General features: G+C 42.2%; 1 protein-coding gene across 1 annotated transcript in view; it reads right to left on the bottom strand.

Annotated features, from left to right (window-relative positions):
- LOC139404950 (serine/threonine-protein kinase 31-like) overlaps window positions 1-15,628 on the bottom strand; it is a 28,563-nt gene that overhangs the window by 5,176 nt on the left and 7,759 nt on the right. The window contains exons 10-22 of the mRNA XM_071147497.1: window positions 15,364-15,396; window positions 14,047-14,162; window positions 13,615-13,771; window positions 13,272-13,397; window positions 12,821-13,003; window positions 12,354-12,476; window positions 11,864-11,983; window positions 10,159-10,290; window positions 3,423-3,524; window positions 1,968-2,048; window positions 1,602-1,727; window positions 1,099-1,230; window positions 501-587 (exon numbers count right to left, since the gene is read on the bottom strand). Of these exons, the coding sequence (XP_071003598.1) occupies window positions 501-587; window positions 1,099-1,230; window positions 1,602-1,727; window positions 1,968-2,048; window positions 3,423-3,524; window positions 10,159-10,290; window positions 11,864-11,983; window positions 12,354-12,476; window positions 12,821-13,003; window positions 13,272-13,397; window positions 13,615-13,771; window positions 14,047-14,162; window positions 15,364-15,396 (1,518 nt within the window). The remainder of the gene's footprint in view (window positions 1-500; window positions 588-1,098; window positions 1,231-1,601; window positions 1,728-1,967; window positions 2,049-3,422; window positions 3,525-10,158; window positions 10,291-11,863; window positions 11,984-12,353; window positions 12,477-12,820; window positions 13,004-13,271; window positions 13,398-13,614; window positions 13,772-14,046; window positions 14,163-15,363; window positions 15,397-15,628) is intronic.

The raw sequence follows: 15,628 nt of genomic DNA, 5'->3' as shown, positions 1-15,628 counted from the left end.
GGAGAGACAGGACAGTAGGTCAATGTGTTATACAGCCAGTCCCCTGATGGGAGAGACAGGACAGTAGGTCAATGTGTTATACTACCAGTCTCCTGATGGGAGAGACAGGACAGTAGGTCAATGTGTTATACTACCAGTCTCCTGATGGGAGAGACAGGACAGTAGGTCAATGTGTTATACTACCAGTCTCCTGATGGGAGAGACAGGACAGTAGGTCAATGTGTTATACAGCCAGTCCCCTGATGGGAGAGACAGGACAGTAGGTCAATGTGTTATACTACCAGTCTCCTGATGGGAGAGACAGGACAGTAGGTCAATGTGTTATACTACTACTACAAAACAAGGGCATGTGAATAAGGTTCCAAAACTGCCCGATTTTCCAGAAAACTCTGTTGGAAGAAGGGGAATCCTCCAACTGAAATTTCTGGAAACCTGGGAATTTTGGGAGAGTTTTGTAACTCTAAACGTGAAATATGAGGAAGGTAGTTGAGAGAACTCACTGAGGTTGTTAGGGGTTTGGCAGCCTGAACAGCCCAGAGACTTCCATTGGGGAAGTATGGCACCATCACATAGGCAAGAGGGTCTGACTGGAAGAGAAGGGTTCATAGTGACATCATGACAAATGGAGAACACGACCTCTCTAAAATGTTCTGCCTGGTCAATCAGACATCTGAAGTGGTTGTACAACATTCACTACGATGATGCCTCCACAGACTTCAGGGCTTTCATACGTCCCACGCTTAGGGGAGCAGAGCTGTTGTGAAGGAAGTGTGTGTGTTTACACAGGACGTTACACCCCCACCTACTGTCAACCAATCATGTCAACGCAGAGCTAAACAGAGCCCTCTGCATTGTTACAAAATTTGGGAGGCTCACGGCGATGCGGTACAGAGCTCGACTTGGCCTCTGCACGCCTCATCAGGAGGCTCCGCAATTACATCACACCCTCCATACGAAGCCTCCGACCGCATTTTCAGATCATGCATAAACATGTCTTTAAGTCAAGTTCCTCAGATCATGAAACATGTGGCTTGTAAGACAGGAAGACATATGAAGCTTAGTGACTGGGTCGGGACAGGGAAGCTGAGTGAGCAGTACCTTGCCAAAGAACAGTGCCAGAAGAGGGAGTATTCCAGTGTCAGTCTGACTCTCCCGCTGAGTCCTGGTTCTGTGAAACTGGGTGGTTCTCTCCAACACTCTGGCCTCTGCCTCCTCATTCACAGTGTAACTCTGACAGGGAAACCAGACACAAACCACCAATAAGGATAACAACTAAACCCCTGTCAAAAGACCGGGGTGTTTCAGTTGGCACTAAACGAGATCAAAACGTCTTTAAACAGGAACAGTAATACCTGAACATGTTCAAAAAGAACAATCATTCTGTTTCAAAATGTTTGCTCACATTTCGGCCTGACAGCCTTACAGGTTAAAAACATTGTGTAAATGTGGAACTCTAACTCCCATATGGCACCCTATTCCATATATAGTGCACTACTTTTAACCAGAGCGCTATGGGGCCCTAGTCAAAAGTAGTGCACTATATAGAGAATAGGGTGCTATTTGGGACGTAGACCTAAAAAGGTGTGTGAAAAAGGGGTTACCTTGAGTATGACCCTCTGTCCCTGGAACTCAGTACAGACCAGAGGCCTGCGTCCACTCAGCTCCTTCATGGGCTCAGCGTCAAACATGTCCCTGTCCAGACTCTTCACCACCAGACCTCCAGAGCTCTGCACACACACACACACGGTTGTGGTCATCATACTCACATCTGTGAATTACGTAGGTGCTGCTAATAATACATACATGATGAGAACATGGTAATTAGGAACACAGTGAAATAATACTGGACACATTCACAGATCTCCACTAGGAGACAGAACTGCAGCACAATGTGACCATGTCCTGGTTTCCATATGGTCTTGTACAGAGGTATAGTTGGATCAGTCAGGACTCAGGTTGTGTCTCACCATGTGGCTGTGGATGTCTGCCTCAGGGTAGAGCAGGGGGAGCTCAGGACAGCAGCCTTCAGCCAGAGCACTGAGCTTCTTCTACAACACAAACATGACACAGCTATTAGGGAGGGGTGTGATGAGTGGAACTTACACATTGTGGAAGTGTTCCTGGACTTAGTTGGAACACAGAATTACAATGACAGAACATATGACAGAACATATGGCATAATTAGAATGACAGAACATATGCCAGAATTAGAATGACAGAACATATGCCAGAATTAGAATGACAGAACATATGCCAGAATTAGAATGACAGAACATATGCCAGAATTAGAATGACAGAACATATGCCAGAATTAGAATGACAGAATTAGAATGACAGAGCATATGACAGAACATATGGCATAACTAGAATGACAGAACATATGACAGAACATATGACAGAATTAGAATGACAGAACATATGACAGAATTAGAATGACAGAACATATGACAGAACATATGACAGAATTAGAATGACAGAACATATGACAGAATTAGAATGACAGAACATATGACAGAATTAGAATGACAGAACATATGACAGAATTAGAATGACAGAATTAAAATGCCAGAATTAGAATGACAGAACATATGGCAGAATTAGAATGACAGAATTAGAATGACAGAACATATGACAGAACATATGGCATAATTAGAATGACAGAATTAGAATGACAGAACATATGACAGAACATATGGCATAATTAGAATGACAGAACATATGACAGAATTAGAATGACAGAATTAGAATGACAGAACATATGCCAGAATTAGAATGACAGAATTAGAATGACAGAACATATGCCAGAATTAGAATGACAGAATTAGAATGACAGAACATATGACAGAACATATGACAGAATTAGAATGACAGAACATATGACAGAATTAGAATGACAGAACATATAAATGACAGAATTAGAATGACAGAACATATGACAGAATTAGAATGACAGAACATATGACAGAATTAGAATGACAGAACATATGACAGAATTAGAATGACAGAACATATGACAGAATTAGAATGACAGAACATATGACAGAATTAGAATGCCAGAATTAGAATGCCAGAATTAGAATGACAGAACATATGACAGAATTAGAATGACAGAACATATGACAGAATTAGAATGACAGAACATATAACAGAATTAGAATGACAGAACATATGACAGAATTAGAATGACAGAACATATGACAGAATTAGAATGACAGAACATATAACAGAATTAGAATGACAGAACATATGACAGAATTAGAATGACAGAACATATAACAGAATTAGAATGACAGAACATATGACAGAATTAGAATGACAGAACATATAACAGAATTAGAATGACAGAACATATGACAGAATTAGAATGACAGAACATATAACAGAATTAGAATGACAGAAAGATGTTGGAACATGTAACGTACATATTCTTTTCTTTCTTGACCGATTTCATGGAAAAGAGTGTTTCTGGTCTCAGCAATCTCTTCCTTCTTCTTCAGAATCTCCGTTAGGTCAAAGTCTTCAGCCTGACAGGAGAAACCATTAATAAACCTCCCTTTCCTATATTACCACTCTAATCACTACTGCATTCACAGGAAATCATTCAGCCATTATAACTATTCAAATTGAGCACATGATCTGGGTATTCTCCGCAGACAAGCCAGCTGTTCTGGGACTGTGTTCCAAACGGCATCCTATAGGCTTGGCTGGTATACCGTATAGCAGGGGATTTGGAAATGGCCAAAGATTGGTTTTTCAATACCGTTTGTAAAATATTTTGGGGAAGTTTTTCAATACAGAACTATTCTCCATGTCTCCACTTTCGTCATCTACAGCATGTTCAGCCATAGTATTAGTGCAGAGCAGGCCGGTCAGTCTGTGCTTTTGTACTTATTTTAGTGATAGGATGATGTTAATACTGGAAGTTGAAGTGTTTCAATACATCTTTATATTTGTGGCTACTTAAGTAAAACCTGCAGTCAACTTGTGCAATTCGTTAGGAGAGGAAGATGATCGCATTGATCATTTCACCTGTCACATTATGGAGCTCACCGTAGTTCCCCAGAACAGTTGAGCCTGTCACATTATGAAGCTCACCGTAGTTCCCCAGAACCGTTGAGACAGTCACATTATGAAGCTCACCGTAGTTCCCCAGAACAGTTGAGACAGTCACATTATGAAGCTCACCGTAGTTCCCCAGAACCGTTGAGACAGTCACATTATGAAGCTCACTGTAGTTCCCCAGAACAGTTGAGCCTGTCACATTATGAAGCTCACCGTAGTTCCCCAGAACAGTTGAGACAGTCACATTATGAAGCTCACCGTAGTTCCCCAGAACAGTTGAGACAGTCACATTATGAAGCTCACCGTCGTTCCCCAGAACAGTTGAGACAGTCACATTATGAAGCTCACCGTAGTTCCCCAGAACAGTTGAGACAGTCACATTATTGTACATTATGAAGCTCACCGTAGTTCCCCAGAACAGTTGAGCCTGTCACATTATGAAGCTCACCGTAGTTCCCCAGAACAGTTGAGCCAGTCACATTATGAAGCTCACCGTAGTTCCCCAGAACCGTTGAGCCAGTCACATTATGAAGCTCACCGTAGTTCCCCAGAACAGTTGAGACAGTCACATTATGAAGCTCACCGTAGTTCCCCAGAACAGTTGAGACAGTCACATTATGAAGCTCACCGTAGTTCCCCAGAACAGTTGAGACAGTCACATTATGAAGCTCACCGTAGTTCCCCAGAACAGTTGAGCCTGTCACATTATGAAGCTCACCGTAGTTCCCCAGAACAGTTGAGACAGTCACATTATGAAGCTCACCGTAGTTCCCCAGAACAGTTGAGACAGTCACATTATGAAGCTCACCGTAGTTCCCCAGAACAGTTGAGACTGTCACATTATGAAGCTCACCGTAGTTCCCCAGAACAGTTGAGACAGTCACATTATGAAGCTCATCGTAGTTCCCCAGAACAGTTGAGACAGTCACATTATGAAGCTCACCGTAGTTCCCCAGAACAGTTGAGACAGTCACATTATGAAGCTCACCGTAGTTCCCCAGAACAGTTGAGACAGTCACATTATGAAGCTCACCGTAGTTCCCCAGAACAGTTGAGACAGTCACGTGTTTGTTTGTAAATGGCACAACAGGAGAAAACGGGAGCAGGTGAGTCCAGCTGTGTGTTGACATGAACCTGTTTTATATTGAAAGTCTTTGTTTGTTTTGCTTCAATAGTGATCAGGGGCATGCAACTAGTTCTAGACACTACATTAGTACAACACCTTCAGACACTACATTAGTACAACACCTTCATCAGACACTACATTAGTACAACACCTTCATCAGACACTACATTAGTACAACACCTTCAGACACTACATTAGTACAACACCTTCATCAGACACTACATTAGTACAACACCTTCATCAGACACTACATTAGTACAACACCTTCATCAGACACTACATTAGTACAACACCTTCATCAGACACTACATTAGTACAACACCTTCATCAGACACTACATTAGTACAACACCTTCATCAGACACTACATTAGTACAACACCTTCATCAGACACTACATTAGTACAACACCTTCAGACACTACATTAGTACAACACCTTCATCAGACACTACATTAGTACAACACCTTCATCAGACACTACATTAGTACAACACCTCCATCAGACACTACATTAGTACAACACCTCCATCAGACACTACATTAGTACAACACCTTCAGACACTACATTAGTACAACACCTTCAGACACTACATTAGTACAACACCTTCAGACACTACATTAGTACAACACCTTCATCAGACACTACATTAGTACAACACCTTCATCAGACACTACATTAGTACAACACCTCCATCAGACACTACATTAGTACAACACCTCCATCAGACACTACATTAGTACAACACCTTCATCAGACACTACATTAGTACAACACCTTCAGACACTACATTAGTACAACACCTTCATCAGACACTACATTAGTACAACACCTTCATCAGACACTACATTAGTACAACACCATCACACAATACATTGGTACAACACCATCATCAGACACTACATTAGTACAACACCTCCATCAGACACTACATTAGTACAACACCTCCATCAGACACTACATTAGTACAACACCTTCAGACACTACATTAGTACAACACCTTCATCAGACACTACATTAGTACAACACCATCAGACACTACATTAGTACAACACCTTCATCAGACACTACATTAGTACAACACCTTCATCAGACACTACATTAGTACAACACATTCATCAGACAATAGCGTAATTTACAACAGAAGTGTAACACTATTTGGCTGGCAGACACACAAGTAAATGAGCTTTCAATGAAAAAGCTGTGGAGAACAGTAGCTACACATCAGTCAGAGTGCTGTCTGCTGATAGAATGATGGAGAACAGTAGCTACACATCAGTCAGTGCTGTCTGCTGATAGAATGATGGAGAACAGTAGCTACACATCAGTCAGAGTGCGGTCTGCTGATAGAATGATGGAGAACAGTAGCTACACATCAGTCAGAGTGCTGTCTGCTGATAGAATGATGGAGAACAGTAGCTACACATCAGTCAGTGCTGTCTGCTGATAGAATGATGGAGAACAGTAGCTACACATCAGTCAGAGCGCTGTCTGCTGATAGAATGATGGAGAACAGTAGCTACACATCAGTCAGAGTGCTGTCTGCTGATAGAATGATGGAGAACAGTAGCTACACATCAGTCAGTGCTGTCTGCTGATAGAATGATGGAGAACAGTAGCTACACATCAGTCAGAGCGCTGTCTGCTGATAGAATGATGGAGAACAGTAGCTACACATCAGTCAGAGTGCTGTCTGCTGATAGAATAATGGAGAACAGTAGCTACACATCAGTCAGAGTGCTGTCTGCTGATAGAATGATGGAGAACAGTAGCTACACATCAGTCAGAGTGCTGTCTGCTGATAGAATGATGGAGAACAGTAGCTCCATATCAGTCAGAGTGCTGTCTGCTGATAGAATGATGGAGAACAGTAGTGCTGTCTGCTGATAGAATGATGGAGAACAGTAGCTACACATCAGTCAGAGTGCTGTCTGCTGATAGAATGATGGAGAACAGTAGTGCTGTCTGCTGATAGAATGATGGAGAACAGTAGCTACATATCAGTCAGTGCTGTCTGCTGATAGAATGATGGAGAACAGTAGCTACACATCAGTCAGTGCTGTCTGCTGATAGAATGATGGAGAACAGTAGCTACATATCAGTCAGTGCTGTCTGCTGATAGAATGATGGAGAACAGTAGCTACACATCAGTCAGTGCTGTCTGCTGATAGAATGATGGAGAGCAGTAGCTCCACATCAGAGTGCTGTCTGCTGATAGAATGATGGAGAACAGTAGCTCCACATCAGTCAGAGTGCTGTCTGTTGATAGAATGATGGAGAACAGTAGCTCCACATCAGTCAGAGTGCTGTCTGCTGATAGAATGATGGAGAACAGTAGCTACACATCAGTCAGAGTGCTGTCTGCTGATAGAATGATGGAGAACAGTAGCTACATATCAGTCAGAGTGCTGTCTGCTGATAGAATGATGGAGAACAGTAGCTACACATCAGTCGGAGTGCTGTCTGCTGATAGAATGATGGAGAACAGTAGCTCCACATCAGTCAGAGTGCTGTCTGCTGATAGAATGATGGAGAACAGTAGCTACACATCAGTCAGAGTGCTGTCTGCTGATAGAATGATGGAGAACAGTAGCTCCACATCAGTCAGAGTGCTGTCTGCTGATAGAATGATGGAGAACAGTAGCTACATATCAGTCAGAGTGCTGTCTGCTGATAGAATGATGGAGAACATTAGCTCCACATCAGTCAGAGTGCTGTCTGCTGATAGAATGATGGAGAACAGTAGCTACACATCAGTCAGAGCGCTGTCTGCTGATAGAATGATGGAGAACAGTAGCTACACATCAGTCAGAATGCTGTCTGCTGATAGAATGATGGAGAACAGTAGCTACACATCAGTCAGTGCTGTCTGCTGATAAATGATGGAGAACAGTAGCTACACATCAGTCAGAGTGCTGTCTGCTGATAGAATGATGGAGAACAGTAGCTCCACATCAGTCAGAGTGCTGTCTGCTGATAGAATGATGGAGAACAGTAGCTACACATCAGTCAGAGCGCTGTCTGCTGATAGAATGATGGAGAACATTAGCTACACATCAGTCAGAGTGCTGTCTGCTGATAGAATGATGGAGAACAGTAGCTCCATATCAGTCAGAGTGCTGTCTGCTGATAGAATGATGGAGAACAGTAGTGCTGTCTGCTGATAGAATGATGGAGAACAGTAGCTACACATCAGTCAGAATGCTGTCTGCTGATAGAATGATGGAGAACAGTAGCTACACATCAGTCAGTGCTGTCTGCTGATAAATGATGGAGAACAGTAGCTACACATCAGTCAGAGTGCTGTCTGCTGATAGAATGATGGAGAACAGTAGCTCCACATCAGTCAGAGTGCTGTCTGCTGATAGAATGATGGAGAACAGTAGCTACACATCAGTCAGAGTGCTGTCTGCTGATAGAATGATGGAGAACAGTAGCTACACATCAGTCAGAGTGCTGTCTGCTGATAGAATGATGGAGAACAGTAGCTCCATATCAGTCAGAGTGCTGTCTGCTGATAGAATGATGGAGAACAGTAGCTACACATCAGTCAGAGTGCTGTCTGCTGATAGAATGATGGAGAACAGTAGCTCCATATCAGTCAGAGTGCTGTCTGCTGATAGAATGATGGAGAACAGTAGTGCTGTCTGCTGATAGAATGATGGAGAACAGTAGCTACACATCAGTCAGTGCTGTCTGCTGATAGAATGATGGAGAACAGTAGCTACACATCAGTCAGAGTGCTGTCTGCTGATAGAATGATGGAGAACAGTAGCTACACATCAGTCAGAGTGCTGTCTGCTGATAGAATGATGGAGAACAGTAGCTACACATCAGTCAGAGTGCTGTCTGCTGATAGAATGATGGAGAACAGTAGCTACACATCAGTCAGTGCTGTCTGCTGATAGAATGATGGAGAACAGTAGCTACACATCAGTCAGAGTGCTGTCTGCTGATAGAATGATGGAGAACAGTAGCTACACATCAGTCAGAGTGCTGTCTGCTGATAGAATGATGGAGAACAGTAGCTACACATCAGTCAGAGCGCTGTCTGCTGATAGAATGATGGAGAACAGTAGCTACACATCAGTCAGAGTGCTGTCTGCTGATAGAATGATGGAGAACAGTAGCTACACATCAGTCAGTGCTGTCTGCTGATAGAATGATGGAGAACAGTAGCTACACATCAGTCAGAGTGCTGTCTGCTGATAGAATGATGGAGAACAGTAGCTACACATCAGTCAGAGTGCTGTCTGCTGATAGAATGATGGAGAACAGTAGCTCCACATCAGTCAGAGTGCTGTCTGCTGATAGAATGATGGAGAACAGTAGCTCCACATCAGTCAGAGTGCTGTCTGCTGATAGAATGATGGAGAACAGTAGCTACACATCAGTCAGAGTGCTGTCTGCTGATAGAATGATGGAGAACAGTAGCTACACATCAGTCAGAGTGCTGTCTGCTGATAGAATGATGGAGAACAGTAGCTACACATCAGTCAGAGTGCTGTCTGCTGATAGAATGATGGAGAACAGTAGCTACACATCAGTCAGAGTGCTGTCTGCTGATAGAATGCCCGTTCCTGAATTCTCATCCGAGTGGAGAAGAGCAACTGAAGAACGAAATTAGTTTGATGCCGAACAGAAATTACAATAAGAAGCATTTTATATCTGCATTTACAAGACGCAGCAAGATATTTCTTATGAGATTTAAATGTATTTCCCTGTGTGAAAAGCATAGAATTCTGCATTAGGGTGACCCTTAAATTGAACTAGCTAGTTATCTAAGTAAATGGCTGAATTAATAAGGAAATGGGAAACATATTGCATTAATAAGGAACCATATCGTGTTCGCTTTCTGCCCTGTTTGACAAGTCAAAGCCCTTTGTATGAATGATCTGTACAACTAACACTGCAGCCTGATTTATGAGCCACGGTCAAAAGTAGGACACTAAATAGACTTCCTCGTCTCTCACCTCCTCCAGACTGGCCTCCTCCACCTGTCTCCACCTCAGCTGAGCCCTCAGGCTGCGGATTCGTTTCTTCACAGAGAACAGAGAGTCTGGAGTCGGGTTAGTATTCTGCCACTGTAGCATCTCACCCTTAAACTGAATAGAACACAAACAGAATGCAACACAAACGGAATAGAACACAAACGGAATAGAACACAAACGGAATAGAACACAAACGGAATGCAACACAAACGGAATGCAACACAAACGGAATGCAACACAAACTGAATAGAACACAAACAGAATGCAACACAAACGGAATGCAACGCAAACGGAATAGAACACAAACGGAATAGAACACAAACGGAATAGAACACAAACGGAATAGAACACAAACGGAATAGAACACAAACGGAATAGAACACAAACTGAATAGAACACAAACGGAATGCAACACAAACGGAATGCAACACAAACGGAATAGAACACAAACGGAATAGAACACAAACGGAATAGAACACAAACGGAATAGAACACAAACGGAATGCAACACAAACGGAATGCAACACAAACGGAATGCAACACAAACGGAATGCAACACAAACGGAATAGAACGCAAACGGAATAGAACGCAAACGGAATAGAACACAAACGGAATAGAACACAAACGGAATAGAACACAAACGGAATAGAACACAAACGGAATAGAACAAAAACGGAATAGAACACAAACGGAATAGAACACAAACGGAATAGAACACAAACGGAATAGAACACAAACGGAATAGAACACAAACGGAATAGAACACAAACTGAATAGAACACAAACTGAATAGAACACAAACTGAATAGAACACAAACTGAATAGAACACAAACTGAATAGAACACAAACGGAATAGAACACAAACGGAATAGAACACAAACGGAATAGAACACAAACGGAATAGAACACAAACGGAATGCAACACAAACGGAATGCAACACAAACGGAATGCAACGCAAACGGAATAGAACGCAAACGGAATAGAACACAAACGGAATAGAACACAAACGGAATAGAACACAAACGGAATAGAACACAAACTGAATAGAACACAAACGGAATAGAACACAAACGGAATAGAACACAAACGGAATAGAACACAAACGGAATAGAACACAAACGGAATAGAACACAAACGGAATAGAACACAAACGGAATAGAACACAAACGGAATAGAACACAAACGGAATAGAACACAAACTGAATAGAACACAAACGGAATAGAACACAAACTGAATAGAACACAAACTGAATAGAACACAAACTGAATAGAACAAACTGAATAGAACACAAACGGAATAGAACACAAACTGAATAGAACACAAACTGAATAGAACACAAACTGAATAGAACACAAACTGAATAGAACACAAACTGAATAGAACACAAACTGAATAGAACATCCTTGATAAAGGAGAAAACATCAGTTTGAGAGATAAGAGCACATCTCCAGACTGCTAGTGTTCTGACACAGCAGAAAGAGAAGCTATATGGTTAAAGACAAACAGCAATATCTACTCAGATCTACTCGCAGCATGAAGGGAAACTTTGAGGTTTTCCAGAAATCTTGGTTGGATGATTCCGGATTTCCTGCATATTCCCTCACAATTATGGGAATCTTCCAACCTTGATTTCTGGAAAATCTGGTAAGTAACCACTTTAAATATCGAAAACAATTCTCTCACCTTGGTGTTGAGCAGATATTTCTCCATAATGTCACTCAGCAGACTCTGCTCACTCTGAATGTGCTGCATGACTTTGTGGAAAGCGTTGGACACTGCCTTGGTCTCATGGTTGTTCTGCTCCTGTTGAGTAAACAAACAAGTCAACAACAAACAAACAGAGTAAAAAAACACGACGATGAGGTAATGCTGTGTTCAAAATAACAGAGAAATCTCAGACTTCAGTGTGTTTAAGACCACTGGGAACTCGTGGGGGGGGGGAGCTAGTAGTTTTGAACGGTCACCCAACTCAGAATTCCAAGTCAGGAAACTCATCTTTCTAAACCTCCAACTTTCCGCCCTGAAGATCACTGACATCATGTTTCCTAGTTGTCTTCAAAGCACCATAAGACTCACTGACATGTAGCTGGACAGGTGAGATATGGGCCCTGGTCAAAAGTAGTGAACTATAAAAAAGGGAATAGGGTGCCATTTGGGACGCAACAAAACTCACCCCGACTGACAGGGGAGAGTCCAGCTCCTTGGCCACGTTGTTCTCTGCCTGCTTCAGCAGCTCATTCACTCCGTCCACGATGTCATTCACTCCCACCACTGTGTTAGCTGACAGGCAGAAAAACTGAAGGGACATTGGAGGATTAGGATTTCCCAGACAAGCCCAATGCTTAACTAAAAAAAACCTTTTGAACATGAACATGTTTCTTAGTTCACCACGAGGCTTAATCTGTGTCCGGGAAACCGGCCCTAACTGTACAGTTCCATACCCAGGAAGACCTGGAGAACAATTACATGTCAAATCATGTTCCGTGGTCAAATCTTCAATCCCTTTAGTAAAGAGAACAGTTGTTTCCCCTTCCCACCCTTCACACAAAAGCTTGGGAGAAATAAACCCAGACTCTCTTTTTTAAAAGTTTCTTCATCCTCAGTTCACCCAAACCAAAACGGTACCGGGTCATTCTGTACCTTGCCAACGTTCTCCGACCAGGTACACAGGGCCTGGAGGGCCTTGTCCGTCCCGTCTCTGACAGAGCTGGTGAGCCGACTCCTCTGAGTCCTCCACTGGCAGTACTGCTCAAAGGCCTGCTCTCCAACATCACCCTCCATAGAGGCTGGACCAAACACTGCAGTCAGGGAGGAGCTCACCTCCTGTAACACGGACACAATGGAACAACAGCTTGATCATAGCACGCGTCCCAAATAATACCCTATATAGTGCACTATGTAGGGAATAGGGTGATATTTGTGCCACATCCTTATATGTTGATGCATCAGAGCACATTCAGCTGATAGCCTTGATATAACCCCAATCCTGTAAAGTCATCTAGAAATAACAAACCCACTTCACATATTTGGAATGTTGAATGAAAAAAAATATATATTCAGATGACAGAATCCTAGTTTTCATTTTCAGTACCTCCAGTTTGTCCATGCGTTGTCTGACTGGCAAACACTCAGCCTCCTGAAGGAAGGACTCTACAGTGGCAGTCAGAACACCTCGCACCTTATTCCGGTTGTCTATCAGATCCCCAAGCTGCTCCTTCTGCAAAATGGACGCCAAAACATGGTCATTTCACTGATGAGAAACTGTATTCTGATCTGATGAGACACGTGTCTTTGTGTCCCAAATGGCAACATATTCCCGATTTAGTGCACTACTTTCAACCAGACCACTATGGGCCCTGGTCTAAAGTAGTGCACTAAATAGGGAATAGGGTGCCATTTTGGATGCACACATTAATAGTAGGATGCAGACTGACCGTCTGACAGGCCTTGAGTTTCTCCTGAGCCAGGCTGTAATCTCTCCATGCCGACTCCAGCTTCTCCATGGCAACCGGGGCAGAGATGCTGTTGTTTATGACAATGTTGATAGACTCCGTAAGCCTGTCGCTATCCGTGTTACCTGGGTTTCTCTCTCTGTCCAGTAGAAATAAAACCACGACCATGCAAATCAATAGAAAGAGTTACTCAATGTGAAATGTTGAATTGTAAAAAAATATAAATGAAATTAAAAACATTTAATAAAACATTGTTACTTAATATTTGTTATTCTATAATAAAATAATTCCAATTCGAGAGGTGTGTGTGTGTGTGGGGGGGGGGTCAGAAAATGGTACCTCATTACCATATCACTACTTTCGACCAGAGTGCACTATATAGGGCGCTATTTGCCACCCAGACCATCACAGTACCTTAATCCTCTCAGAGAATCGACTCTCTCAGCCAGTCGACAGAACCGTTCAGCCACCGCTGAGTCCAGGAGCTTATCCACTTGCTTCTCCTTCTTCTTTAACTGTCCCCTCATAGCCTAAACACAGCGAGAAGCATTCAAAACACCAAAGACAGAGACACAGTAGCACAAATCAAATCGTATGTCACATGCTTTGGAAACAACAGCTGTAGATTGACAGTGAAATGCTTACTTTTCCAGCAATAGTGTTATTTATTTTTTTTATCTTAAAAAAAAGTTAATGGTGACAGGAGGAATCGATCCACAAGACACCTGCTACATTGTTTATGCCGCCAATGAGGACATTAGCCACATTATCTACCTTCACGTTCCTTCAGTCTTTCATAACATTCATTCTAACTATAACCCAGGGCCCGATAGCGTTGGAATTTAGGTTTACAAGTGTTTTAACTACTCATCTTTCCTGCAACAGCCGAAGATGTAACATGCGTTCCCCAAAACACCAGGCAGAAAGAGCGTTCGCCAAGTGCGTTGGGCAACGCGTTGATACTGAAAGAAAAGGCAGCGCTGCTCTCGGCCCACTGGGCAAAATCTGGTTGAATCAACATCGTTTCCATGCCATTTCAACCCCAAAAATCTGTGTGATGAAGTTAAATCAACGTGGGAAACTGATTGAATTTGCAAAAACTCATCAATGTAAGGGCATTTAGTGTTTTTTTCACCCAACTTTTATTAACCTAAATCCAATGACATGGTGACATTTGTCGTGGATTTCACGTTGAATTCACGGTTAGTTGACAACTCAACCAAATGCAAATCAAACTTTTAACTGTCGTCTCTGCCCAGTGGGTGATCAGCTTTTCTCCATTCAAATCTGACCTTAACATTAGAATTATTCTACAATACTGACGACAGATCAGCTCCTAGAGATATTATCAGCTAATGGCTGCAAGTATTGGAGGCGGCTTATTCCATAATGCACTCATTCATTGGCACACGTTGTTACACATGAAATATAGAGGCAACAATGACAGACCGTGTAGCCTACAAACATAACGTTACATATCAATATGATATCAGCTTAATTTATTTTTTTAAATAATGCAGTCATCTAGGTTCTCATTTTAAGCATATTTTAATATTGTTCTTGTTCAATTGTAAAGACTGAGTGAGTTTTCAAGTGCAACTTTACTAAAGATGGTTTTAGGGAAACAGCTGGGAGATTTAACAATGTTCCTAGGAAGGTTCTATCGATGAACTTAGCATTAAGATGCTTTTGGGAAACCAGACCCAGGTCTATCCCCTTAAAACCTCATACCTGCACTACCATGTCCCTTCCAAACTTACGACCCTGTCAAAAAAACAAAAACATTGTTGAGGACAAAGCCAAACATTTGCATTATACACTGAACAAAAATATAAACGCAACATGTAAAGTGTTGGTCCCATGTTTCATGAGTTGAAATAAAATATCATTTTTTTCCCATATGCACAAAAAGCTTATTTTTCTCAGATTTTGTGCACAAATGTGTTTACATCGCTGTTAGTGAGCATTTCTACTTTGCCAAGACAATCCATCCACC

This window comes from Oncorhynchus clarkii, unplaced genomic scaffold, assembly GCF_045791955.1.
Source record: "Oncorhynchus clarkii lewisi isolate Uvic-CL-2024 unplaced genomic scaffold, UVic_Ocla_1.0 unplaced_contig_10532_pilon_pilon, whole genome shotgun sequence".
Classification (NCBI taxonomy): Eukaryota; Metazoa; Chordata; class Actinopteri; order Salmoniformes; family Salmonidae; genus Oncorhynchus; species Oncorhynchus clarkii.
Note: the sequence above shows the minus strand (reverse complement) of the source record. Positions and strands in the feature narration are given on the sequence as shown.